General features: G+C 45.0%; 1 protein-coding gene across 3 annotated transcripts in view; it reads right to left on the bottom strand.

Moving 5' to 3' along the window:
• Nucleotides 1-25573, bottom strand: part of arid1ab (AT-rich interactive domain 1Ab) — a 56667-nt gene that overhangs the window by 9461 nt on the left and 21633 nt on the right. For all 3 annotated transcript variants that reach the window (XM_026157442.1, XM_026157443.1, XM_026157444.1), the window contains exons 2-8: nt 22102-22323; nt 19084-19791; nt 18161-18268; nt 3566-3806; nt 2692-2766; nt 2059-2229; nt 1254-1554 (exon numbers count right to left, since the gene is read on the bottom strand). In XM_026157442.1, coding sequence (XP_026013227.1) covers nt 1254-1554; nt 2059-2229; nt 2692-2766; nt 3566-3806; nt 18161-18268; nt 19084-19791; nt 22102-22323 — 1826 coding nt within the window. The remainder of the gene's footprint in view (nt 1-1253; nt 1555-2058; nt 2230-2691; nt 2767-3565; nt 3807-18160; nt 18269-19083; nt 19792-22101; nt 22324-25573) is intronic.

Here is a 25573-nt window from a genome sequence, read left to right as displayed (position 1 = left end):
TCTGCAGAATTTTATTCCAGATAATGAATGGTACTATCTCGAGGCTGTGTCAGAGTGAAATTAGTGCTGTTTCTACAATGGTCACTTGAACCTGGCTCCAAAAGAAAGTCAGTCTCCACAGACTCAGATGTTTCAAAAAGCGTGTTCACAGCCTGATACAAAAAAATGTGGCTTTGGCTTCTATAAATATTTTCCTGTAGAACAAGTCCACAGTGACTGACTGTTGTTTTTAACTTAAACATTCAGAGACTTTTATGGCCGCTATGACTGACAGATGCGCTGACACAGGCGGCTGGAGGTGAGCTACGTCTCAGCGCTGCTAATTCGAGTCTCTGAACTGGACTTCCTCACGGTGTTTGTGCTGTTGCTCCCTTTTGGATAAATTTTAATGGAATTTTCTGACAAATAATATGGTTTGCTGTCAACTTAATCGTACTACCCAGCCCATCCAATATGTCTGTGCAGCAGTTTTTGGTGAATGCAATTCTAGCATTCTATTTTTCTACCTTAATTTGAGCAAAGAGTACAAAAATAAGAAGAAAAAAAACATTTCATAGACGCAACCTTAGGGCCTTGTCCAAATATGGTCATGTTTCCTTTTAAAAAACAAAACATAAGCATCAAAACGTTGAGTCCAGAAAGAATTCTTCTGATTATTGTGCTAATTTTAACTTTTTTCTCAGCGATTCTACAGTAGTTGACTAATCTAATTATTTTCACCTATTTAATCAACTAATAATTAGTCAGAAGTAATCCCTGAAAGGATCCACTGCAAATACAGACTTTGCCTGACTGAATTATGTCTTTTCCTTCACAGAGTTCAGTTTCATTTGTAGGAAACATTAATTTAAGTCACAGGGTACCATTTGCCAAGCCCACAAGAGCTGCTCTGTAGGCTCAACAGGCATCCCTGCTTAGGAAGGATGTGATTCAGTGATTGCAGGGACCATCTCCTCTTCTGTGATAGATAAGCGTTTGGGCTACTGCCACCACTCAAGCACTAAAACATGTAACAGACTGGCTTGTGTGTGAGGCAAACCAAGGAGACACACACACACACACACACACACACACACACACACACACACACACACACACACACACACACACACACACACACACACACACACACACACACACACACACACACACACAGCAAAGTGATGAGAAAATCTCCTTAAAGCTATAAATTCAATGACCCTCAACAGTCACAGGCTCACACAGATGTCACTGATGCAGCCAGGAGCACCCACCTGTTGTGTATAGAGTTTGTTGGTCCGTGGTGCACGGAAGGACCACCATCCTTCCTCGTCATGACCGGAGGGGGACACATGCCGGACCCCACCTGAGGAGGCATGCCGGCCATATTGGAGGCCATGGCAGGACCGTAAGGCCGAGTGCCCATCTGCCCAGGACCTATCCTGCCCGGTGGCATGCTTCCATACGGAGCCCCGCTGCCCTGACCGGGAATGGGGTTCATGGAGCCACCCATGCCGGGGCCACTGGGGTAATTGGCGTTGGGCATCCCTGTGTAGCCGGGCTGCCTGGGATAACCTGAAAGTGTTACAGATCAACATTTAGAGTTTCATGCCCTCCTGCTGTGTTTCAGCCTAAAACAGATCTCATCTAGTCACTTCTCACTGACGGGATAAAGAGTTTCACCAGTCCGGCTCTAAATTTACCTCAGCTTGTCAGAACAAGCAGCCTGATGAAGCGGGCTTTATCTGGCTCCCGCCTTTCTCTGCTATGACTCATAGCAGAACTTCTTCAAAGCCCACAGAAACCATCTGAGACTTCAAAGTGCACTGATATAATTTCATGAATGTAAGAAGTGAGAGGAAACTTCAAAGCCTCTTAGAAAAAAAAATCTGGGCTATCTGTGAAACTGTGATGGTCACAGGACAACCACTGTAAACTCATTCATAATATTTTGAGTATTAAAAAAAGAAAAAAAGTCTGCTTGATATGACAGAGCGGAGACACTGCACTCTTATTTTTCCTGCTGTACAGAAGGCCCTCAAAGCAACACCACCCAACACTCACAGCCTCATGTCTCACCTGGCGGGCCGTACTGGCCCCCCTGAGGGACGTAGTTTCCCATGGTATTGTTCTGAGGATAAGGGCCCATCCCACCATGGATCTGCACTCCTGAAGACTGGCGTGGAGATAAGGCCGAGCCAGGCTGTCCAGGGGACCCGTAAGGAGGCATCTGAGGATTGCGCATGTACACTGGAGAAAAGACAGGGAACATTAAGCAACACTGTTAGTTTTTTTTACACACACATATCAAAGTTTGATTAATTCAGCAACCAATAGTAAGTGGTAATAATTAGATGCCGATTGTATCTTATGTTAAACACTTAATGTTAAAAAAAACCAAGAAAATAAACAAAAAAACAACAAAAACAAAACTCCACGCTACATCTGCTTTAGCATACATTTGCACAACACATTATGGCTCAAGCTCTTCACTTCCTCACAAACACAACACAGTACAGTGTGTCTGCCTGCTCTCATTTGACCTGGCAAGTAGAGCACATTCTTATTTAGAAGCACAGCCTGGGGGAGTGCTTGCAGATGGGAGGAATGCATACAAGTGCAAACAATCACACCTAAAAGCTGCTGAGAATGGGGCACATGAGGAGATACTCTTTAAAGGTTTCTGTTTGCAAACATTTCCAACACACTCACCTCTGTCCTGGCTCATGGATGAGTGCATGATGCTGTCTGACTGGACGCTGGGCGGCCGAGGAGGCATCTGATTACCTGCGGGACAGCGATGACATGGGTCTGAAATTACCGTGGGAACCGCGGAAATTTGTCTCCTTTATTTACAATCAGTTCTTGCTCTTAAACTTTGAAATACTGGCCATAAAATGAGTGTGACCCAGTCACATTCAAGCTAATAAACTGTGGCAAGTCTCTCCACAATGAGCAGAGGGTGGCACTGTAACCTCCGTCTCTCCGTCAGCGAATGGTTTACTAGCATCATGTTAGGAGAAACTTAAAGTTCCATATCTTGCAAATCGCTTCATAAATTACAAATGTGATCCGCATCGAGTTTTGAATTAAAACTCTAAATCTGTCTGTTTTTTATTACATATGTCAGACAGGATTTCTGCTGGATACGATGAATAGCTGACTACAAAGACATTGAAATTATTGTTGTTGGTTAGCCGTATCGAGCAGGTCCATTTTTACATTTAGCAGTCTTTGGCAAGTGAAAATAAATAACTGCTCAGTTGTTTCAGGACATCATATTTATGGTGATTTTCCTGTAAATATTCTGCATTTGTACTTTATCTACTGACACCCACATAATGCTATGTATTATTCTTCTAGAACAAACTTGGTTTTAATTTTCACATTTTTCCTTGCCATAAAATCCCCCTACGTAGTCTTTCGCAGCTGAATTTCAGATTTCAAAGACCATTTCAAAACGACTGAACTTAAAGACCGGAAGATCTAAAACAACTGTATTAAAGCAGAGTAGAAACAGAATAATGTTTTAGCTGTGTGCTGCTGTAGGTCTGAAACAACAGTATTAACGGTATTGTGCGTTTACCTGGCACAGCAGCGGGGGACAGGGGGCCGGTGCGAGAAGGGGTGACGCTAGCTGGGGAACCCACAGGTGACGGCGAGGGTCCACGTATGCCCGGAAGGTGAGGCGAAGTGTGCGGGGAGAAGGGTGACTGGGCCGGGTTGCTCTGCTCGCCCTGGCTGCTGGACACGCCCGAGGTGCTGACACCCGGGCTCAAAGCGCCTTCTGTACCAGTGGGAAGATCGTCGATGGAGCCGGATAAATCCTTGAAGGAGAAGAGCAACAGAACATGAGTCGACGATGACACTGCATTCGTTCGTTTACACTGTAACAAGTGGCTTAACAAATTTATTTTTACAATTCACATCACCAACTTGTTACTGATAACAAGTCAACACATTTCGCTCTCGCTTTTCCATAAAGTATCAGTTCCTACAGCTTGTGGAAGCATTTGCATCATTTTGTGAAGCGATGATGACTCAGCTGCTGATGAGTTCTCCTTAACATGAAGAACCACCAAGCAGATAAGCAGCTCCAGAACAGCGGCGAGGCCCACAGACGAGGAGAAAAGGGCCAGTGCTACAGTTCTCAAGCTGTAATGGCTAGCCGTTAGCTAAACGTGTAGCTATGAAGGGAAATTACCAAGCAATTAGCAATATCAACTCGATATGCAGTGAAGTGTAGTCAGTAGGTACACCGGGATAGATATCATATCATTACAATTGCTGTAGTAAGGCATGCTAGTCTAATCAAAGATGAAATGTTCAGATATGGTTCTGGTAACAAATGAAGCAGAAATCCACCAGAGTTATGGAGTTATTCTCTTCTTTGTGATACAACCATGATCATGGCATCGGGGCTGCGGCAAAAAGACGCATTGTCCAACAAGTTGCCTTTAAAAGTAACTGATGAGCATATGGGCTAAAAATACAGAACAAGAAAACTGTTCAGGTTTCATCAGACAAAACAAAAAAAAAATCTCTGCCACTCATTGTGGAGGCTCAGCTTATGATGGGAAGAGAGAAATTAAGTGGAAGAACTGATACTTGATATCAAAGGTAAGGGTGTGTGTGTGCACTGGGATGTAAATGAGGCTCTAAAAATGTATAAAACCTAGAAAAAGAAAGCGGCTGCATTCTGGGAATCACATTTGGGAGAAATGAATAAGAAACGATGAATATATTCAGGCTTTTCTCCTCCTGACCTGCATGAGGAGGGTGAGACTGTTTTATTTTCAGTGTCATGTCAAAGTCAAGAGAAGTCAAATCAAGTGAGTGGAAATCCAAATGGGCACTGATGCATTACAGCAATCTTTGCCCTCACCGGGGTGTGTATGTTACTCTCTCATAGAAGGCTGCCAGCCCTATTACAGTTCAATAATACATTTGGGTACAATGACTTCTTTTCCCACCTTTTTAAAAATACTCCACACATCACTCCCATAATGCCGATAATGATCCGTGCTGGCAAGGAGAACTGAGTTTGACTTGCAAAGAGAAAGTGGGGGGAAAAAAACAAACATTTGAAGCGAGTCATCTCGGGAGGCAGTTGAAATAATTGGTGCTGGGCACGGGCTCTGGTGCCATGTGGTGTTGTTATTGAGCCTCGCTGGCTGCGACACAAAGACGGGCGGGCGGGCAGGAAGGTAGGAAGGCAGCCGGCAATGATTATGTTTGTGGGAAGGTGAATGTTTACACACTGGCCACTCACGTGGAGACCATGTGCTCACTCAGAAATGCAAGCTCATCTGCCAGTCACATTGGAGGAAGGGAAAAAAATGGGAGGGAGTGAGGAGGAGGAGGAGGAGAAGGAGGGGGTGGGAGAGAAAAATAAAGCAGCACTCATTGGATTGTGGCCAACTATTCCCATAGAAATCTCACACTCGCAGGCTGGCTGCAGCCCCGAAGCCGGCGGTTTTGCACTTGAAACGGCGCCCGTTGCTATTTTTGGGATGTGACCTGATGGAGGAACCCCAGAGGGAGTGACAGGAGGACAACGCTGATTCAGAATCCACCCTTCCCTCCCCCTCCAATCCACCCTCACCCCGTTCCTTCGGCCCTCCCTCCCTCCGGCTCTTCCTCTCCTGCTCCGGCGACTGCACAAACCCAGGCCTCTCTGACCCACACTGGAAATACGGCACCAACAAAACCACGTGAAACGCAGCAGGAAGGGAGTATCGCACTCCAAAGTGTTTCCCTGGCTGACGCCCAATTAATGTTCTCAAATGCAAAAGTGGGTTAGAGGCACATCATTAGGTCTTCGTGCTTTGGAATCAAGAACAGGGAACCGAACAGCGTGACATTCTTTGCTCAAACAACCATAGCAGGAACCCTTTTTCCAGCAGCCAGCATCGTCAGCTGACCTACACCCACCCCCTCCTTCTCCTGTTCCCAACCAAGAGATCACAAGACTGGTCATCTGACAGAGGGCTCCATCTGAAGGGCTCCGACTGGCCAGATGCCACGATGACCACCTCTGTAGTTGGTACTCACAGAGACTCAGAAGCTGCTGCTCAGAGTCAAATCTCAGCCACAAAACAAGTTCTAAACCACAGCTTCCTCAACACAGACCAAAGAGGAAAGGATTCAGTTAGTGGGTTCAGCTGAGGAGACACCTCAGCAGGAGGATGCACACTCAAGACGAACAAACTGTCATCATGAGACAGAAAAAAGGATTTAACACATGATCGTGGATGTGGGGTACTTCTAGAGATCCATGGGGGTGTAAAAGCAGAACAAGATCAATCGAGTATATCAGTCGTCATTCTTGGTAGTACCGCCTCACAGTGGCTTTTAAACCATATTAAGATTTGGGGATTGAGGTAAACTGTCTGATTATTATAGTTTGTGTAGTTTCGTTTGTGTGTAGTTTGTGTAGTGGAGTTTCTGCCTTTTTTTATTAAGCCTATTTTCAGTTGACAGATTTACTTTTAATCAAAGGTTGGCAGTGATGTAACTCCAAACTAGTTACGCATGAAACACACATTTATGTTGTCGTCTTGGAGCCTAGAGGTTGATGACCACCAGCTACACACAGAGACAAGAATCATGCCATTAAAGCAACTATCACTTTACACCAATCAAGATTAGATGGGTTAGGATGGCGGGTTAAAGGTACGACCACCATATTATCACGCAATACCAGGATTTCAACGATCTTTGGCTGTGTTTGGGTTCCAACGACCATTTCCAAGCAGCACTGATTAAAGCTCAAGAGAATCATATTAAATAACCACGTTTGCATTGTTCTGGTGCTAAAATTGAACTCCTAACTCTGAGACGGACTGTTAGCGGTCGTCATTCCTGCCACACTTTAAAGTCCACTGTGTGGCGTGCATGGCTAATTGGTACACTGAAGTGTGCATCATGTGTCCAGCAAAAAGCTGGGATTGAGTTAGCTGGAATAAAGTTGTGAGAGCAGTCTTCCATTTTTATTTTCCTCCAGATTACAGAATATCTGTAAGAAACAAAAAGAAGCTGGTTGGTGCTAACAGGTCCAGACTGGGACCAGAATAAATCAGCAGGACTTTAAAGTGACATAACATCTGAGAAAAACAGGAAAGTAAACAAAAAAAACCCAAACAAATGTGTTTTTGTGACAACGCTGCATGGTACGGCATGAAAACCGCAAAATTTAAAATATCCCTTAATGGCCCGATAACGCCGGCAAAAGCTCCGTTTGTGCAGCCTGTGTGCACTGCTACAGTGGCACGTATGCAGCGTACAGACTGAGCTCTTTAACATTCTGTAAATATCTGACAGCTCTGAATCCTCAGCTTGGATAGGCAGAAGAATTGTACACACACACACACACACACACACACACACACACACAAGCTCCTACCTACTCCCACTCTGCAGTCATTGATTTTTCCCAGCTCAATACTGCACAGCACCAGCCTGTTCTGCTGACTGCACAAGCCGGACAGCGAGGAGAGGACGGAGGGGGAGGGGTGGTGGATGCTGGTGATACTGATGCTGCTGAGGCTCTGCTATTCAACACGCTCATTATTTAAGGCAAATGATGAAGAGGAGGAGAGAGGACATAGATCAGGCATGAGGAGGAGTTGAGAGGTGGCGTGGTTAAGTTGGAGTAGCGTGTGAGCACAGGTGGGGTGTGTGACTGTGTGTGGAGGGGGGGGGAGCTTGAAGGAAGGTCACAGCAGCATTATCAATGGCAAATATGACAACTGACAATATGAAAATACAGAAACGAGCCATTTCTCTATGTGCAGGGGAAGAAAGGGGAGGACCGGTGAGCCGTGTTGCAGAGAGAGCAGCAGAGAAGCTGCAGCTCTTTCTGTAGAAAGCCTCTCTGTGGCAGCCATTTTGTGCTTTTTCCCAGCACTGCCTAACATGGAACTTCAGAGCTGAGAAGTGCAGAACAGACTTCGGGAGCTTTCAAAGGCTAAAAAGCAGCGTTTCGAACGATGAATTCGTTTCAAATTCATTTTAAAAACGATACAAACTTTCCAGAATTTTATTCTTCTTCGTCTCCTTCTTCTAACGCACTTCTTGTTCACAAATGCTGAAAATCTTCGCTGCTCCCACAATTCTTACATTCTCCACATCTCTCTCGCCCGTGCTGTCTCTGAGTCATCTGCTCTGCTCTCTGCCGTCCTAATGTATTCCATTTGCAGATTACTTCACTGAATCAATCAAGCTCGACCAGAGCCATTAGTCTGCCAAGCCAGCCTTTTTTCCTCCCTCTTTTTTTTCTTTGGTAGGTTATGAGAAGCAGAAAGTGGAAGAAGCAGCGTAGTGGCTCGGAGTTAATGACACGTATCTGGAACATGTAACCCTGGTCAGTGGTGTAACTAGATCTGGTGGTGGTGGTGAGGAGGAAGAGGAGGAAGAAGAGAAGGGAGGGGGGGTGCCAAAGTTCATCTTTGAGTCACACACTTGCCCTGACCCGCTTCATTCTGTCATCCTCAGACCTCAGAGTCTCACCCGCTGCCTGGGCTGGCAAGCTTCCTCGTTCTCAGGCCTCCAGATGCTGAACACAATATATACAGCAAAGAACAAAACAAAACAAACCCAGCTCGCTCAGAGTCGACACATCCGCTGTGGCAAAGTGAAGAGAGTAAGAAGAAAGGGATGGAAGAGGAAGAGGGGGAAGCTGGCTGCATGTCAAGGGCTGCCATGGTTACTGTGATCCACGTGGTTGACACGTTAGAGCCGACACAGTCCCTCCCCCCTGTTGCTGCCATTCCTAGGTCTGCATGTCTCTGTCGACGGCCTCCCTGCGTGCCTGGCAGGGTCACGGTGCAGTCAGCTACTACAAAAGAAGAAGCCCGTCATTGTTACAGGAAACGCAGACGCACCAAAGCCCTGTTCACCCCCCCCCACACCCCCCAATATCCCTCCAGCTCCTTTAATTACATTTGTTGGGGAGGCCTGGGAGACAACACGGAAGCACAAAGTGGACAGGGCACGCTCAAACTTTTTTGTCTTTTTTTTTGCCATCTCATTCTGGAGATGTTTATGTTTATATGCCAACGACCTCGTCAGCAGAGCACTCCAGCGCTGCGCATTTACCACTTGTTCAGGACAAAGTAGGCTTTTGATATCAGAATGGGGTCATGGGAAAAGTCATCGCTTCCCTTTCAAGCTTAAGATCAAGTGAATTTTTTTTCCTCAGCGCAGTTTCTCTTCTCTTTCTCTCAGCTCAGAATCTGAATGTGCTGACTTGACTTACTGAGCCCAAAAGCACATTATCTCTCGCCTATGATCAGAGCGCTTGTCTTCATCATTCACCAATGACACACAGTCCTTAGACAAAGTACAATTTAAGATATTTGTTCTGTCAAACCACCAGTCAATGCTACATTACCATGAAATGCCAGCGGGTTGCTGAAAAGAAGACAGACGTGTGGGCGTTGCCGACATGTCAGCCGCCACCCCAGAGCCTCCACCTGTATCTGGGGACTGTATCCACATACCAAGGGCTGATGGGAAGTCAACCAAAGACCTGGGGAGAGGCTGCTCCAGCCCCAGCTCAAGATTTGCAGGGCTGAGCTCAACCATAAGGGGGCACTCCCATCCCACTATGAGGGAAGAACTGGAGAAAGGAGGAGAAGCAAGGCAGGCCCCTGCCTCAAACAGCAGCAGCAGCAGCCATTACAGGGTTTCACACACACACACAGCACAGACAGACGAGAAACTCCAGGCACAGCCAAAGCACCCTATAGGTGCGCCATGCACCCTTACCATATATATATGCCACCGAGCAGATGACTCGAACCCCAGTTAGTGTTTGAAATTAACAAATCGCATTTGTGCAATTTCATCTCCCCAAGGTAAATAACAAAGGTGGATAGTGACAACAACAGCAGGGTGTTACAACGCTCACAGCACCCTGCTGGGGACAGATATCTCAGACACAATGTCTACTACCTCCACAGATGAGCAAGCTCAAACTCCCGAGAGATCAACATTACACTGCTACTTTATCAGCAGCGTGGGTAGGATAATAACATGGAACAGAAAGTAGAAGATGAAAGAGTGAACCAGCAAAAACAAAAAAAGGGGAGGATGCCACGATATACGAAAATCTAATCCTTCTGACACTGATCGGTGCTGTTCAGCTTTTACTTTGCTGTGTGATACAGGCTTGCAGTAAAAAAAAAAATCTAGGCCAACTATGAATCTTAATCAATAAGTAGGGAGGTCTTTTTTAAACGCTCCACATTTGCCTAATTGAGCTTCACTGTGGGGGTAACAGGGAAAAAAAAGGAGGTGTGCAATGCACACAAACACTGCAGCAGCCTGTGTGGAGCTACCACAGAGTAGATGAAGGGAGGCGGTGGAGAGGAGGAGGAGGGAGGGAGGGAGGGAGAGGGTGGTTGGAGGGGTCTGATTGCTGTGAATAATGGGGAGATGGTGTGTGCGTGGGGGGCCTTTTGTGGAGATCACAATAGTAGCAGGGAGTCCCAGGGCAGCGCACAGATGCCCGAGTGAGGCAGGCAGCTGCCCAGCCCGAGGTGAGGGGTGATGGGATGCGCAGGGCTGAGGGGGCTGGAGGGGCCTCGGGGTGAGGTGGGGGAGCTAGAAGGGTGGGGAAGCTCCAGACCTCTACAGCCAGTCTGCCTGCTTTCCAGACCAGCAACGCCCCTCCCTCTTACTGTCACACAGTGTGTCTAGAGGGCGCTACTAAAGCAACGGACACCAGCAGTGAATTAACTGGGGATAGGAGGAAAAAAATCATATGTAATATGAAAAGGGATATTTCGCAGAGCGAGAGTTAAATTCATTGTCAGCCTCTTTTCATCAGTCCGTGCTCAGCAGCTTGTTCCAGCGAGCGCCAGAGAAAGCCAGGGACATACAGTGCTGCAGTCAGCCACAGTCTTTGTGCTGCAAAACTAGCTCAGCCCAGCAAAAATGGAGGCAGAGGGGAGGGGCATGGGAGAGTGTGCACGCGAGTGTGAGAGTGAGTGAGTGTGCAGAGAGCGCAGAAGGGAGAGTGCTTGATGCACTCTGTGTGTGTGTGCGTGTGTGTGTGTGTGTGTGTCAGGGCTTTTTTGTTAAGTTTTTGGGGTGTTTTTTTTTCCAGGTGGAGAAACAATTCAGTGAAGTAAATGCAAAACAAGACACTTTGTCAACAGACTAAATTTCCTCAAATAGATTCATTAAAAATCATCTAAAGAAAAGAAGGAGAAAGAAACAGATGAGCTGGGAGAATGGGGGGAGGCACCCTGGAATCTGAATAAGACATGTCCACACAGGAAGCAAGGCCCCCAGAATAGCAACAGGAAACTGGCCCAGGACTCTGAATACTGTCAGAACCTCGCAAAACAAGGCTGCGCTGCACAGCGTTATGAAAGCTGATTTACTGAGAGAAGAGAGCGAACGAGGAAGGAAAGAGAGGGGGAGGAGGGCGCAGGCGAGGGAAAGAGAAAACGAGAATTTAGACAGAAAGAGGAACGAGTCAGAGAGAGAGGGGGGAGAAATATATTCATATAGAAATATATTTCAAACAGAAATAAAGAAATGCTGCACAAAAACAGAGTGTAATAATGAAAAAGGCGCTGAGGGGGTTGGGCTGGGTAGGAGAAAAAAGAGAGAGAGAGAGACAGAGAGAAAAAAAAAGTGGGCCGGCCTTGTCAGGCTGATTGCTCCAGAGCTATGTCGCAAAAACAAGCTTAGCTGCCGCATGAGAGCAGAGCTGGGTTGGGCTGAGGAGGGAATGGGGATTGGAGGCAGAAGGAAGGGAGGGGAAGGGAAGGGAGGGGGGGGGGGGGACTCGGAGTTGATCAGCAAGGCTGGAAGATCCCTCGGTTCCAGATCAGAAGGCTTGGCACATAACATTAAAGGTCATTAAGAGGGGGGGGGGGGGACTGTTGTTGGTGTGGGTGGTCCCTGAGCTCTGGATAAGAGTGGATTCACGCAAAGGCGGGACTTAAGTTAAGCAGTGATACGTTTAAAGGTGGGGAAAACTAGGATCTTCAGTGGATGGCTGTCCAACCAAAACAACAAAAAACAGGAACTTGAGAACACAAATAGCAGAAATGCATCAATGACTTCACACATAAGGCTCAAGAATCTGCATAATTAGGGAAATACATTCTCCTAACGGTAAAGACTCTTATTGTGAGAAGAGAAACCAGAGGACCAGGACAGAGGAGAGAAAAAACAAACTCGAGTGCAAGTGTATGACCAACATGTGACCTTCCTCTTAAGTCTAGAGCACATTCAGACACATCAGAAAAGAGGAGCACCACAAGCAGTGGGCGGTCCTGAGTGGGATTAGCCCCACAGTGGAGAAAGGGTGTACAAAAGACTTGGGAAAGGACAAGAAGGGGATTTTAAAGAAAAAGAAGGGAAAAAAAAGACTAGAAGAGAGGTGGGTGGGAGTGACGGGGCTTGATGGTGTCCTGCTAGTTATTCCCCTTTCCACGGTTTGACACAGAGAGGAAATGTCACATCTAAGGAGTATGAAAGACGCCTGCTTTACTTCTGCTGGGCCCTCGACGAACGAGTTCCCGAGTATTCACGTCTGCATGGCTACTACTACAACACACACAGACACCCCAAAAATCTGACCAGCATCACACGTCAACATTAAAGGTGTGTCCCAGACGTGTGACATTAGCACAGACATCAAACTCGTTGAGGAGCTGCCAGAGGGGAAATTAAATAGCTCCTCAAGAAGAGCTAAGTCATTCATGTGTTTTAAAAAAAAAAAAAATGGCAGAGTCCCCCCTTTAATCATGAACTATGGTTATTCATTACAAACAGAGTCAATAATGTGAAGTATTTGATCGAAAAAAAGAACACAAACCCTTTTTTTCCTCACCTACTTCTTATCTCTTAATTCATTTCCTTTCCTTGAAATGCCACAAGTGTTATAAGGCCAGATGTATATTCGAAGACCACAAAGACTACTACTTTGCTGCTGTATTTCACCCCCCCCCAGACAAGCTTCAGTTAGATAACCAAACGGTAAAAACATAAAAAAAGGATTCCTCAGAACTGATCAAATGAACAGCGAGGTAAATACTCAACAGTTAAACTGTGCATGTGTCTCCTGGAGCCAGAGTGAAAACAAACCAGGAACCAGTTGAACCTGCTCAGCTAGTTCCACTCTGACCGCACATGTGTGTGTGTCTCTCTATGTTTTAATCTCTCTCTCTTCCACTTCTTATCCGCAGCCCTGTTCTCAAACCGACTGTTGCTCTCCTACCTGCGCCTTCCAGCAGGCACTGAGCCTTCTGTACACCTTTATTCCCACCTCAGCAGCGGCCTAACAGACGCTGGGTTTTTAAGCACCTGCCTCAAACAGACCCATCTGTGCTCTCGATGAGGTGATGTCTGGCTGGCTCTGCACGAATGCTACTAAAGTAGCTAAATGGCATTTACCCCTCAGTCGCTGTTGGATCGGGATTCAAACAAGATCTCAGGCAGATTAAAAGAAATGAGTCTATACAAATTACTGCAGGTTCTTACAAAATAAACATACTTTTTTCCCCCCTTCAAAATAAACCTGTACCTTTCTTTCTGACAGATGCACTTAAATACGCTCCTTTGCTTGGCGTAAGGCTAATTAGTTATTTAAGATTAGCAAACGCTTCCTAAACGAGAGAAGTACAAACACAATTTAGTACCAGTTACTTATTTTGAGACAAGAACAGGAAAATTTGTATCTATTACACTCATCAATCCACTAATAAGTGTAAAATAAAAATAATCATACCACATAAAACCTCCACATTTATTGGGCTAGAATACAAGGAAGAATTTGTGTGTGGACAACACACACACAAAAAAACATTTCTATACATTTGATTTATACAACCTTGGTTTCATATGTGGTCAAACCAACACATATGAACCCCAACAAGTCTGACCATGACCCCTTAAATCATCTTTTCTTTTTATGACTGCAGCTGTAAATCTTTCTCTCGGTTATTTGGGGGAACTGCATGTTAAAATAGAAAAATTCAACAATAATCAGATCAGATATTACACATATTACTTCCAAACCTGGCTTGCTTCCTAACAATGTCAAAGTGAGCACATGCAATAGGTACCCATCCAGGCCAATTCCCACCTAAACCAAACAGAGGTTTTCCAGTGGTGACAACAAATCCGAGGTTGACTGTCTCCTGGTGTGTTCAACACGGGACAAAGGGCAACTTCACATTCAAGCCCGAAAACGGCTCAAGTTAGCGAGTTACTATAACTACATTCATTCTTTTTGATATTTGTATTCCTTGGTCACAAATGTTATTATCATTTCATTTTTTTTATACAAGTATGCATCTTGTTTTCTTTACTGCAGTGACCTCACGTTTGAAATTATTTTATTATGGCAGAGCAGTTAAGACTTTGGTTTTTGGGCTCCGACCTCACAGGTCCCCAGAAATCATGCACAAAAACTGGAGTGATAATTTTTAGAGCCTGTCGGTGGACGTTGAGGTGTTAGAAGGGATGGATAGTGATGCAGGGCAGCGACATAAAAATTAAACAGACCGCCAATTTGTGCTGTGTTTGTTATATGGTATAAGTAGAGAGTGCCATGTTATGTGTGTGACACAGCATAGCTCGAGCTGCCTACCTCAACTAGCTAGTAGTAAGGACTAGGGGTGGGCGATATAAACAATATACGATAGAAACGATATAAATTTGGCCAACGATAGAGATTTTGACTATATCGCTCTATCGCGATAGCGCATGTTGATGATGTCATCAAGCTGCGCCTTTTTTGGTCGAAAGCATCGCAGCGGCTACAACCATTATCATCTGCAAATTATGGCGGGCGACAGTCATAGCAAAGAGATGAAGCACTTTTGAAATATGGGGAAAGCCAAAAACTGCGCTACCTCCACTTCCGTAACATTGATTCATTAATGTTGAATTCTCTCGCAGCTGCTCTAGTCCCATGTTGTTGCAGTATATTAATAACTAACCTTGTATTGTGCACGAATAATCTCAGTTGTTCTCCTGACTGAAGTTTGGCCCGTGTATAGCATCCTGCTATACGATTGCATTTGTCCCTAACCACCAGAATCCCTCACGTTAACTTTTATCGAGTGGAAAAAAAGTTGGCGTTCATCCTCCAGCGTCACTGTCAGAACTTTGTATGAAATGTTTAGGTGTAAACTAGCGAGCTAATTTCCTGTTAACTTCTAACTCCGTTAAATTAAATAAATTCTGTTTTCATGGATGCATGGATGTAAAACTTAATTGTTACACCCGATAAAGCAGCAACGCTGATGATTTAATTACAGATGAAAGAATTTAGACCGTTTTTAACTCTTAGTGTTCGTTTGACTTTGGGACCTGAAGGGACGGAGTTTTGGACCCAGATTACTCCGCGAAGCTCCTCACTACGGCAGCCGTAATGCTCTGACAATCCATCAAGCAGTGCGGCTTACCAAAGTTGTACTAAAACATTTTTTAACAGATTTCTGCACGCCAAAATCAGTTCGAGGTCAGTAAGCACAACCAGAATTCATACATAAGGCGCACTCTCGATTTTTGAGAAAATTAAAGGATTCTAAGTGTGCTTTATAGTGTGGAAAATACGTTATACAGAAGAAAAGAATATATCGCGATATATATCGTTACCGCACATGCTTCAAATTATATGCGATATGAATTTTAGCCCATATCGTCCAGCCCTAGTAAGGACCACTGTCTGTATAAGTAGGTGTCCTGTTAACAACAGCAGAATTGTGATGCAGGCTGTAATGAATGTGTGGCTCTTTTTTTAACAACACATCCATTTATTTTGAGTTCGGGGGAAAGGACCGGGCTAAGTACTATTTTTTTTCTTACTGAGAGCAGTCTTTACACATATTTCAGTTCTATCGCACAAAGCATTGGAGTTTTTACACCACTCTTTATTGTAGAGTTTCATTGTCACAAATCCTTTTCTCAGCATTTCTGACTTGTTGGTGATATTTTCTGCCGCTTTTATAGTTTAGCAGAGGTTACAGAATAACTTCAGCACCTTGTACAACAGGTATCATCGATGCACATCTACTTCTAACACCTGCAGGTGTCACCCCAGCTGCTCGGACTCAGGCTGGCAGGGTTATACTCTGAGTTAGCATGGTCTCATCTGCACACACTTTGGTGCCGCAGGGATGAGGAGGAAAAAGAACGGGAGGAGGAGATCTGTTTACCACTGCCATAACCAGATTAATGGCTCTGTCGGCCAATCAGACAACACTGATGGGGAATCCCTGAGAAGATAGAAAGTAAAAATAATAATAATAAAGAAATAAATAAAAATAGCCCTGGCCTAGCCTTCCTGACCAATGGCCAGGTCCACAGAGAAGTGTATAAATAAATAAGGGAAATAAATAAAAGAGGAGGGAAACACATCCTGAGGGCATCCCCTACTGGCGTAGACAGCGCTGCCTCTCATCCCTCCCTCTTTCAGCATCTTCCACTCCAACCAATCACTCACACTATTTGAAGTTATTTGCTTGCACTCCCTCAGTCCCACACATCTCCCCCCCTCCCACCCCTCCAAACTCTGCTCCCTCACTTTCATTCTTTCTTATTAATGATCTCATTTCTCACTCTCCTTCCCTGAGGCCCAGAATGAGGTTAGATCTGCAGTCTGACCTATAAACACTGCCATGGAAACTGCAACGTGTTACAGCGAGACACCTCTTTAACACGGAGCATGGGGTGGAGGGCTGGTGGAGGGTGAGTGTGTGTGTGTGTGGGGTTGGGGGGTTCTCTCACCTTTATCTTAGCCAGAGGGCTATCAGATGCGAGATTTGCTTCACTTTCAACAATCCTTATCCAGGCAGAACTATTTTTCCCCACTTTCTGATTTCTTTGCTCTTTAAGAGCAAATGGAAACCGTGACTTTGCTTGCTCGTGCTATCAGCTTCTTGTGGGAAGGGTTGGGGTCTAAATTAACATTATAGCGCTCTTTACCTCTCCTTCAAAAATTCTTGTGCTGTTGTCACTGATATCCAGATACTACTGAATTCAACTTTATTTATACAGCGCCAAATCACAACAACAATCGCCTCAAAACACTTTATATTGTAGAGTAAAACCTAGAATAACAGAGAAACCCCCAACAATCAGATAACCGCCTATGAGCAAGCACTTGGCGACAGTGGGAAGGAAAATCTTCCTTTTAAGAGGAAGAAACCTCTGGCAGAACCAGGCTCCAGGAGAGGGACAACGATCTGCCACGACATGTTGGGGGAAGTTAGGTAGAGGGTGGGAGATACTTGGTTTCAAATATTCCATCTAGGAGGGAGAAATTTCTCAAGATACTGTGAATTTAGCAACAAAGCTATTACTCCACTAACATCTGCAGAACAAAATATTGGGCCTTTTTCTACTAAAGCACATGATACCCACAGAGTTGTGATCATGTATAACATTTCCATCACATTGCTCTGAATAGATTGACTACCAAACCATTGGATTCACAAGCACAATCGATTGCACGGTGGAATCCAAAAGCCAACATTTACTCCACATTTGCATGTTTGCTTCACTCTGAGTGACACTATACAAATTCACCTATGAAGTAACTCAAACTGAATCACAGAGCAAAGCCTAGTAAACATCAACTGTTTTGAGAAATAAGTTCAATTTTAGTCTGAGTTTCAAGCAGGAGAAATGGGTACAGAGTAAGAAACACCAGGATGGGATTTGCTTAAATCTCATTTAAGGGGTGAACCCATGGTCGAGGGGTTTTAGGCGCTTACCAAATCGGCTAAAGCAGCCTAGTTCCCGGATCAACACCCAGCCAGAACTTTGCTGCATGTCATTCCCCTGTTCTATCCCCACATTTCCTGTCAATCTCCACTCCACTCTATCGAAATAATAAAGGAAAAATATTATAACATGTTCACAGAGGCAGCCATAATGACATTTAGAGCTGGGTGATTTTCCTCTACCACATATGGCTATAGATTCTGAATTCAATCAAGTCTGACTAACATCACTAATTATATCAGTGCTGTCCTACATGTTGGGCTGACTATGCGGTTACGATTACAAATGGTTTATAAATGTTAGTTTAAATGTTGCTTCTGTGGGATATTCATCAAGGGCGTCTGTGAATGTGGTCTGTGGAATTCTGGCGATGAAACCTGCTACAAAATTCAGAAGTTAAAAGCGAAGACAGAAGCCTCACCGGCAGACTGGATGGCCGCGCCTGCATGCTGTCTTCTTGACTGCTCTTGTTTGGCTGGTTAGATGGAGGAGCGCTGGACTGTGAGCTGAAGGAATCCTGGGAGAGTTCCTGATTGGAAGAACGAAGACAAGAGACAAAACGGACACAATGTAAAAAAAAATCAAATAAAATCTCAGAGTCGAGCATTTATTACTGCTTGTTCCCTTTTTGCAGTGCACAGCTAATATAACCACTGTCACACTGATACAAATAACAGATCTCCACTGGGCTGGATAAATGTAGAGAGCCGTGACCGACTGTGATTTGAATATTTACTGTACGTCATGTTTGTGTTGCCACAGGGCTCACATGGCATGGGGAAAACTCACTGCTTATTCTACAGCTTGTGCTTCAACTTATCATATTTTTTTATTTATTTTTTACAAGAAACTACTAAAAACTGCCCCGTTCTGTCAACGGTCTTGTGTGCGGTCCATTTCCTGTTGTTCATACTATCCATTTAACAGACAGGAGCCTGTTTAATTAACTAAGTAATTAAAGCTTAATTACCAACAAAGCAGCTCTGAGTGGGCCACACCAAAGGTTTATTCAAAAGCTCTCATGGCTGTTTCCCTGTTTAACCCTTGTAGAGCAGCATCTCACTTCTTCCATGTGTTTTTGCTATGGAAAGCTGAGCGTGCAATGTTCTTTTCAACCGACTATTGAAAGTTATCAAGTGAAGGCATTTCCTGGGAAGCAGGCAGTTTACAGTGCCACTGTTAGATCGGCACGGACATCATTACAGCACTGATTAAGTACAGTAAAGTCAAGAGCATGTGTCAGCGCAGGAATCTCCTGCTAATGGAAACACAGTTGCCCCTGACACAGCACATCACATCAAATTACAGCTAAAGTGTTCTAATAGAGTTTTGTGTAAGGATTACCTGTGGAGGAGGTGGGAACCTCTGATAAGGTGACTGCTGCTGCTGCTGTTGTTGTTGTGGTGGTTGCTGCTGCTGCTGCTGCTGTTGTTGTTGTTGTTGCTGCTGCTGTTGCAGCGGGGGAGTCTGAGAATATGGTGATGGCTGGCCCTGCTGGCCATGACCTGGAGGCTGTTGGGCTTGAGGAGGTGGACCTCCTGGTTGTTGTTGTTGTTGCTGCTGCTGCTGTTGTTGTTGTGGTGGTTGTTGTTGTTGTGGGGGCCCTTGTTGTTGTGGGGTTTGCTGCTGTGGTGGCTGCCCTGGACCAGAGGGTTGCGGGTACCCAGGCTGGCCCTGAGAGCCCTGCTGACTTTGCGGACCAGGTCCCTGCTGCTGCTGCTGCTGCTGCTGTTGTTGACTCTGCTGTTGCTGGGGAGATACATAGGGTGGCTGTCCTGGCTGAGACTGCTGGGGCTGGCTATACGGAGGTTGACTCTGAGGAGGGCCGTGGGGACCTTGAGATTGTTGGTATGGGGGTCCTGGCTGCCCGTGTTGGCCTGGAGTCTGTGAAGGATGGCCCTGTTGGGGGTATGAAGGTCCAGAGGTTCCCTGGGGTTGGCCAGAGTATGGAGGTTGCTGCTGTCCAGGGTGAGGCGCAGGGCCATGCTGACCATAGTAGCCCTGACTTTGCTGTCCATAGCCTCCTGGGCCCTGTTGTCCATATGCTGACATCTAGAAAATAGGATATCAGTTATCAACAGTAGTTTATCTTCAAAGGGGAAGACTAGCGATGCTTGATCTGAAAGTGCGAGCAGACACAACCAGGCACAGTTTTACTATCCGGAGCCCCTCTGTGGAATATCAGTCACTACCTGAATACAGCATGTGTACTGATGGGATCTGCAGAAATATATAAAAATAACTCAATATTCAAAGTCACCTCTTTAGTTTTCATTTTTTACCATTCATTCTCCACAGAGTAATCAGAGCATCTCTTCATCTTCCTCACAGATTAAACAGAAAAGACAAACTGCCCCCCCACCCCTCAGTTTGAGTGGTGTGTTCCTCACTATAAACTGATCAGTCAAAGCACATAAGAAAAAGCATCCAAGTGTCGGAATTCAGCCGTGTATTGCTTTAAATTACTGGCATGAAAATAAAAATTGAGTTTTGACTTCATCTCCTTGAACTTCAATATGAGCCTTTTCATATTCTGCCCGAACCTGCTCGCGGAATGCCTTTCAATACCAGTGTTTTTGTTTCATTACCCTCAAGGAACATGGAAGGAGAAAGCGCTGACCTTGTGAGGAAACACTGTAATAAGAAAAGAAGAAGGGGGGGGAGCCATGTGTGGGGTTTTTTCTTCTTCGCAAGGGGACTGAAGGGGGGTGAGGGGGTTCTCAGCTACTCGAGAACTATAAGAAAATACAAGATAGTAAAGAATGGCCTCACATTTAAAACAACATGAAGTGGCTGTATTGTATCTGTCTGACAAAGGCGGGGAAGCCGTTTTCTTCTCTGCAGGGCACTTATCGAGTCCACGGTCAAACACCAGGCAGGCCAGTATGAGATAATCACACCACACAATGGGCACAAGACCACAGGCAGCGGACGCACAAGAAAAAGGCTTCACTCTACGGGATTCCCTGCATGCATTTCTCTGTTAAGATGAACTGCCTGGCTGAGAGAGTTCAAGAAGGGGCTTATTCCTAGCTATGAGTAAGTAGCTATAACAAACTGGATGTTTGCCGTTTTCAATTGGACAACGCTGTCAGAAGGTGCTGCCCACTGTGCCTGTCGACACAGCTTGGATTTCCCCCCCATCTTTGGCTTTCAAGCATGAAAATAAATCAGACAGTGGGAAACTGATGGGCTGCTCTCTTTTGTGTCTATCCCTGTAAAGAGTTTTTTTCACCCCTCCTCTTTCTTCAGAGCCTTTTGGGATTCAAGTGAAAAAGATACAGAAACACAGTTTGGTTGGACTCTTCAGAGGAGGTTCATGGATGTAGTTGAGGAACGGTTGGTGTGACAGAAGAGGCAGAATTTTGGTTGGGGCTTTCATCCACCCTAATAACTTATTATTTAAAGTCCTGTTTAAGTATGCAAGGTAAGAGACACTCAAGGTGACAATGCTGATATTTCTTTGATGTCTAGCAGAGCAGGTGAACGTTATTTGGTTATATGTTAATGCACTTTATCCTCTCTAGTTTACAAGATATATCTAGTTAAAAAAAAAAACAGACACAGGGCCACACTGTAAGTCTTTCAGATCTTTAGCTTTTTGTTTAATTACAATTGTTATGCTAAGCTAACTGTCAGATATGACACACACACACACACACACACACACACACACACACACACACACACACACACACACACACACACACACACACACACACACACACACACACACACACACACAATGACAGCCAGAACAGGGTCATGCCTTAATGGCTTTCAATTCCTTTAAGTCACTGTACCTGGATACATGACATTTGTTAAATATCTTCTGCTAACGAAGAGTTGTTTTGACCTGGATTAGACTTTCTAGTAATGACATAGTTGTTCCAATGCTCTATTACTCTGGCAGTATGGCAGAAGAGTGTTACCCTATCGATACTACAGGCTCTCCTCTCAAACCATGCTGTAGTTTCTTATCCTAGTTCATGTCTTCTTCTCACTAGATGGTACAAATTTGTGGAATAAATTCTGACTGCACAGTGCTGCTTTTTTTAAACTCGACTGCTACATATCACCTTACAAATATTTTTCTTGTCATATTTCTTATTCAAATTATTTTACATTTCTTTTTAAGGACTCTTAAATTGGTGCAGTAAACCAAAATGTACAAAAACATCTCATCACCTACTTAGTGGACAATCTGCTAAATTTACTAGCATAATTGATGAAAAGAATTTAGCCTAAGTCACCAGATATTTCAAAAATAATCTGCACAGAAATGTCTTAACAGCAAATATTGGTTGTGCAAGGTTTCAATTAAAACTGTACAAATAGAGAGCCAAGTTAATCATTACTGACCTGTTGTCCGTATTGCATGCCACTCATGGTTCCGGGTGGTCGGCTCTGCATCCCAATAGGGTACCTCTGAGGGCCCGGAGGGCCATAGCCCTGCCCTGGGTAAGAGCCTGCCTGCTGGGGTCCAGGCCCTGTGGGAGGTCCTTGCTGCTGCTGCGAGAAGGGGTTGGGTCCTCCATATGGTTGGCTGCGCATCTTCCCTACCTGGTCCATTGGGCCTGGAGGCTGGAGAAGATACAAAGAGAATATGTGATACATCCATGAACTGACGAAATAGATTGCTGGAATGACAATTCTGACATTAAAGCTGTATGGTGAAGCGGACTTTAGAAATAACTGTGTGATCCACACAATTATTGTGATTTTAGTGCTGATGGTAATGGCATGTCTAGAGTCCCTATTAGAGGGTTCAGTCATACCTCCTAACAAGCTCTATAGTGATAGAAATAAAGGGATCTTGTTCCGAGCACAGTGAAGTGACAGAAAAGGATGAGAAAATGCGGTCCAGGTCAAATTTAGCTAGAGTTATTTTAGAACCTTTTTTAGTGAGTTGTCTTGAGAAGGCATTACTCAGCATGACTCCACTGCAGTGTGTCCTATGAGCATCATCTCATAAACCAGCCACAGTGTAATCAAGCAAATATAGAACAAAAAGCAGAAGGGAGGGGAAAAAAAACTGTAGTGGATTTACTTTCCAAATAGAAAGGGAAAAAAAATTGGCCATGAATGAATGAATAAGCCCACTACATCCGCCAGGAGCATTTCCCGGCCCAGGAGATCATTGTGCCAGTGGGTGGATACTGTTACGGCAGAGACGTTGGTAAAGGTTTCTATGAAAATAAGCTTAAGGAAGTGGAAGTGTCTGCGGTGGCTGGAGCTGTGCCCACCTCTCAGCTGGAAGCCGTGTAAGGATAAAGGGTGGGGTGGTGGATGTGGGGAATGACCTAGGGCATCCTGGACTCGTAGAGATCCACGTGGTAAAAACAGGGAATGTTACGGAGTCAGATGGCATATTCTGGGTTGGTGGTGGTTTACAATGAGGTAGCTTCATCTGTCAACAGCTGGAACCAGTGTCATAAAATGTCTATGCCATAAAGTCGGTGACAGTGTGTTTGTGTGTACATAACACATGGTGGGATCCCTTCCGACACAACACTCCCCCAGCATGAGAAAAAAAAAAAAGTATATCCAATATTTCTAAAAAATTAATAAAATGGGATTCCACTGCAGCATTATTAACTGGTCATCAAGTGGAAAAATAAACAAATAGCAATTCACAACAAGTTTTCTGCTCGTTTGCCATGGTCTGATGCCATCAACACATCACACTTCTGACAGCCTGTGCATGTTCCCATCAAACCCACCGCAGCGGCGTCTGAAAGTACAAACCACAACGGGGTCTTTGAAGTAGCAACACCTCCTGGCCTGCTGACCTCGGGCAGCAGACACAAAGGTTTCATTGCTTCCCACGGTTATTAATCTGTGTGCAAGTGTGAGTGTGTGTGTGTGTGTGTGTGTGTGTGTGTGTGTGTGCCTGCGCGCGCGTGTGCGTACGGGTGTGTTTTTCCTCCCCCAAAAACCTCTTTTCCTCGGTTAAGGGAGACAACCACTGGGGCTATTTATAGCCAGTGAGACGGAGAGGGCAGTCTGCCGAAAATGTAACAGGTCCCAGCTGCACTGCTGTTTGAACCCGGGCCAGGGCTTGCTCTTCCTGGGCTTTAATAAAGCAGCAGGCTTTGGCACTCTATGAATGACAGTGCTGCAATGAAAGAGGGGGAGGTCGGGGTAGGGGGTGACTCAGTAGGAGGCTTGTGTGTTTGCGAGTGTGTGAAAATATGTGTGTGTGTTCCAGAAGACTGTAGCTGTTGGAGGTGGTGGTGGGGGGGGTGTGGAGAAGGGGTGGATCAACAAGCTGTCAGCGTGGTCAACCGACATTATCCAAGATAACATATTCCACTCCAGATTTTCCCTCTAGCCTCCTCCAGGCCAAACTCTCCTGAGCTCCTCCAGGTTCACAAGAGTGTGTGTTTGTGTGTTGTGTTGGATGTCTGTGCAGGGAAGGAGTAGGTGGGAACAGTGGGAGGTGGGATGGGGTATCTTGCACTCCCTTGGGTCATTACCGACCGCACCAGGGGTAGAGGTAACAGGCTCCACTGTGACCTCTAATGCACTTTTAACCTCAGACTCGAAGAAAGGACACCATGCCTGCTGCCCCCCCTCCCCAGTCATGCCAAGATAGGAGTCCAAACATCACTCTACACAGCTTAAATATGACTGGTAGAAAGCAGTGAAGCAGACACCACATTGTTGCTGTTTTTTTACACATTTCCAAAAGTTTCTTTTGTCCAATTATGGCAATGAGGAGCCAAGAGGAGGAAAAAAAAAAAAAAACTGGAGCGGTTTCTTTCACTGGACAGAAATATCCTATAGCTCTTTTCTAATGAGCTGCTTAAGCAGTTAGACAGAGCCTCCTGAGTCATCTGTAAAGTGTGCCACCGAGGCCTGAATCACCGGTAATGTCCTCCAATCCACATGAAAAATGACTAGCATGCAAACAAACTACAAAAGCCGGCACACTAAAGGTAAAATCTATTTCTCATTTAGACAAAAATCTCCCAGCGATGACTGGGCCATAAAACAATCAACCTTTCTTCCCCTCACCAATTTCGGTCGATACTTTTGCCAGCAGTGAGAATATTTCTAAATGAGCGAACAAACTGGCTTTTCCATTAAGAACCATGACAGCTCGGCACCCAGCTCAGTGGGGAGAGAGCTCGCAAGTACGACTTGACTACAATCGGGGTTTCCAGCCCGGAGTGGAACGTGCATAGTAACGGCTCCCGAAACAACCACTCTTCTCCCTCTCGTGTCTCAGTTATCACCCACTCCACAGATGCAGATAGGGGTGCTTTGATCAGGTCAGGAGATAGTGAAGGTGAGCGTGCACTGTTCACAAGTGTGTTAACGTATTTAAAATTAGGCTTCATTTTCTTATTTTTTGAGTCATAACTATTAAACATTCTAAATCTTTTCTGTAGGAAAATGAGGTGAAAAAGCAGAAGAAACAGGTAGACTGCACTCCATTGAATTGTGTTAGCACAATTTGTGCTTCTAAAGATTATGAAAACATCATTTAGAAGAAAAATTAATTTGTTGTATTCGTTGAATCAATAATGCTCCTGTTTTGCTGTTTTTCCACTTTACGTGGACCAGTTCTCCCAGTATACAGCCAGTATAAATGTATTTATTTTCTCTGATACACCCGCAGACCTTCCACGGTGTAGACTCCAGATTGTGGGGACAAGCAGTTGTCTCTACCTGACAGGCTTCATGAGTTCAGGGAAATCCACTCTTAAAAAAAAAGTTCAATAAATGCATGATGTTTCAAAAGCTTGAATTGAGCAACTGTTTTTAATCGTCGATGACATTCCTGACCGCAATAATTTGTGATTATGACTTGCCACAATGAGCAGCA

Source organism: Astatotilapia calliptera, chromosome 22, assembly GCF_900246225.1.
Source record: "Astatotilapia calliptera chromosome 22, fAstCal1.2, whole genome shotgun sequence".
NCBI classification, from domain to species: domain Eukaryota; kingdom Metazoa; phylum Chordata; class Actinopteri; order Cichliformes; family Cichlidae; genus Astatotilapia; species Astatotilapia calliptera.
Note: the sequence above shows the minus strand (reverse complement) of the source record. Positions and strands in the feature narration are given on the sequence as shown.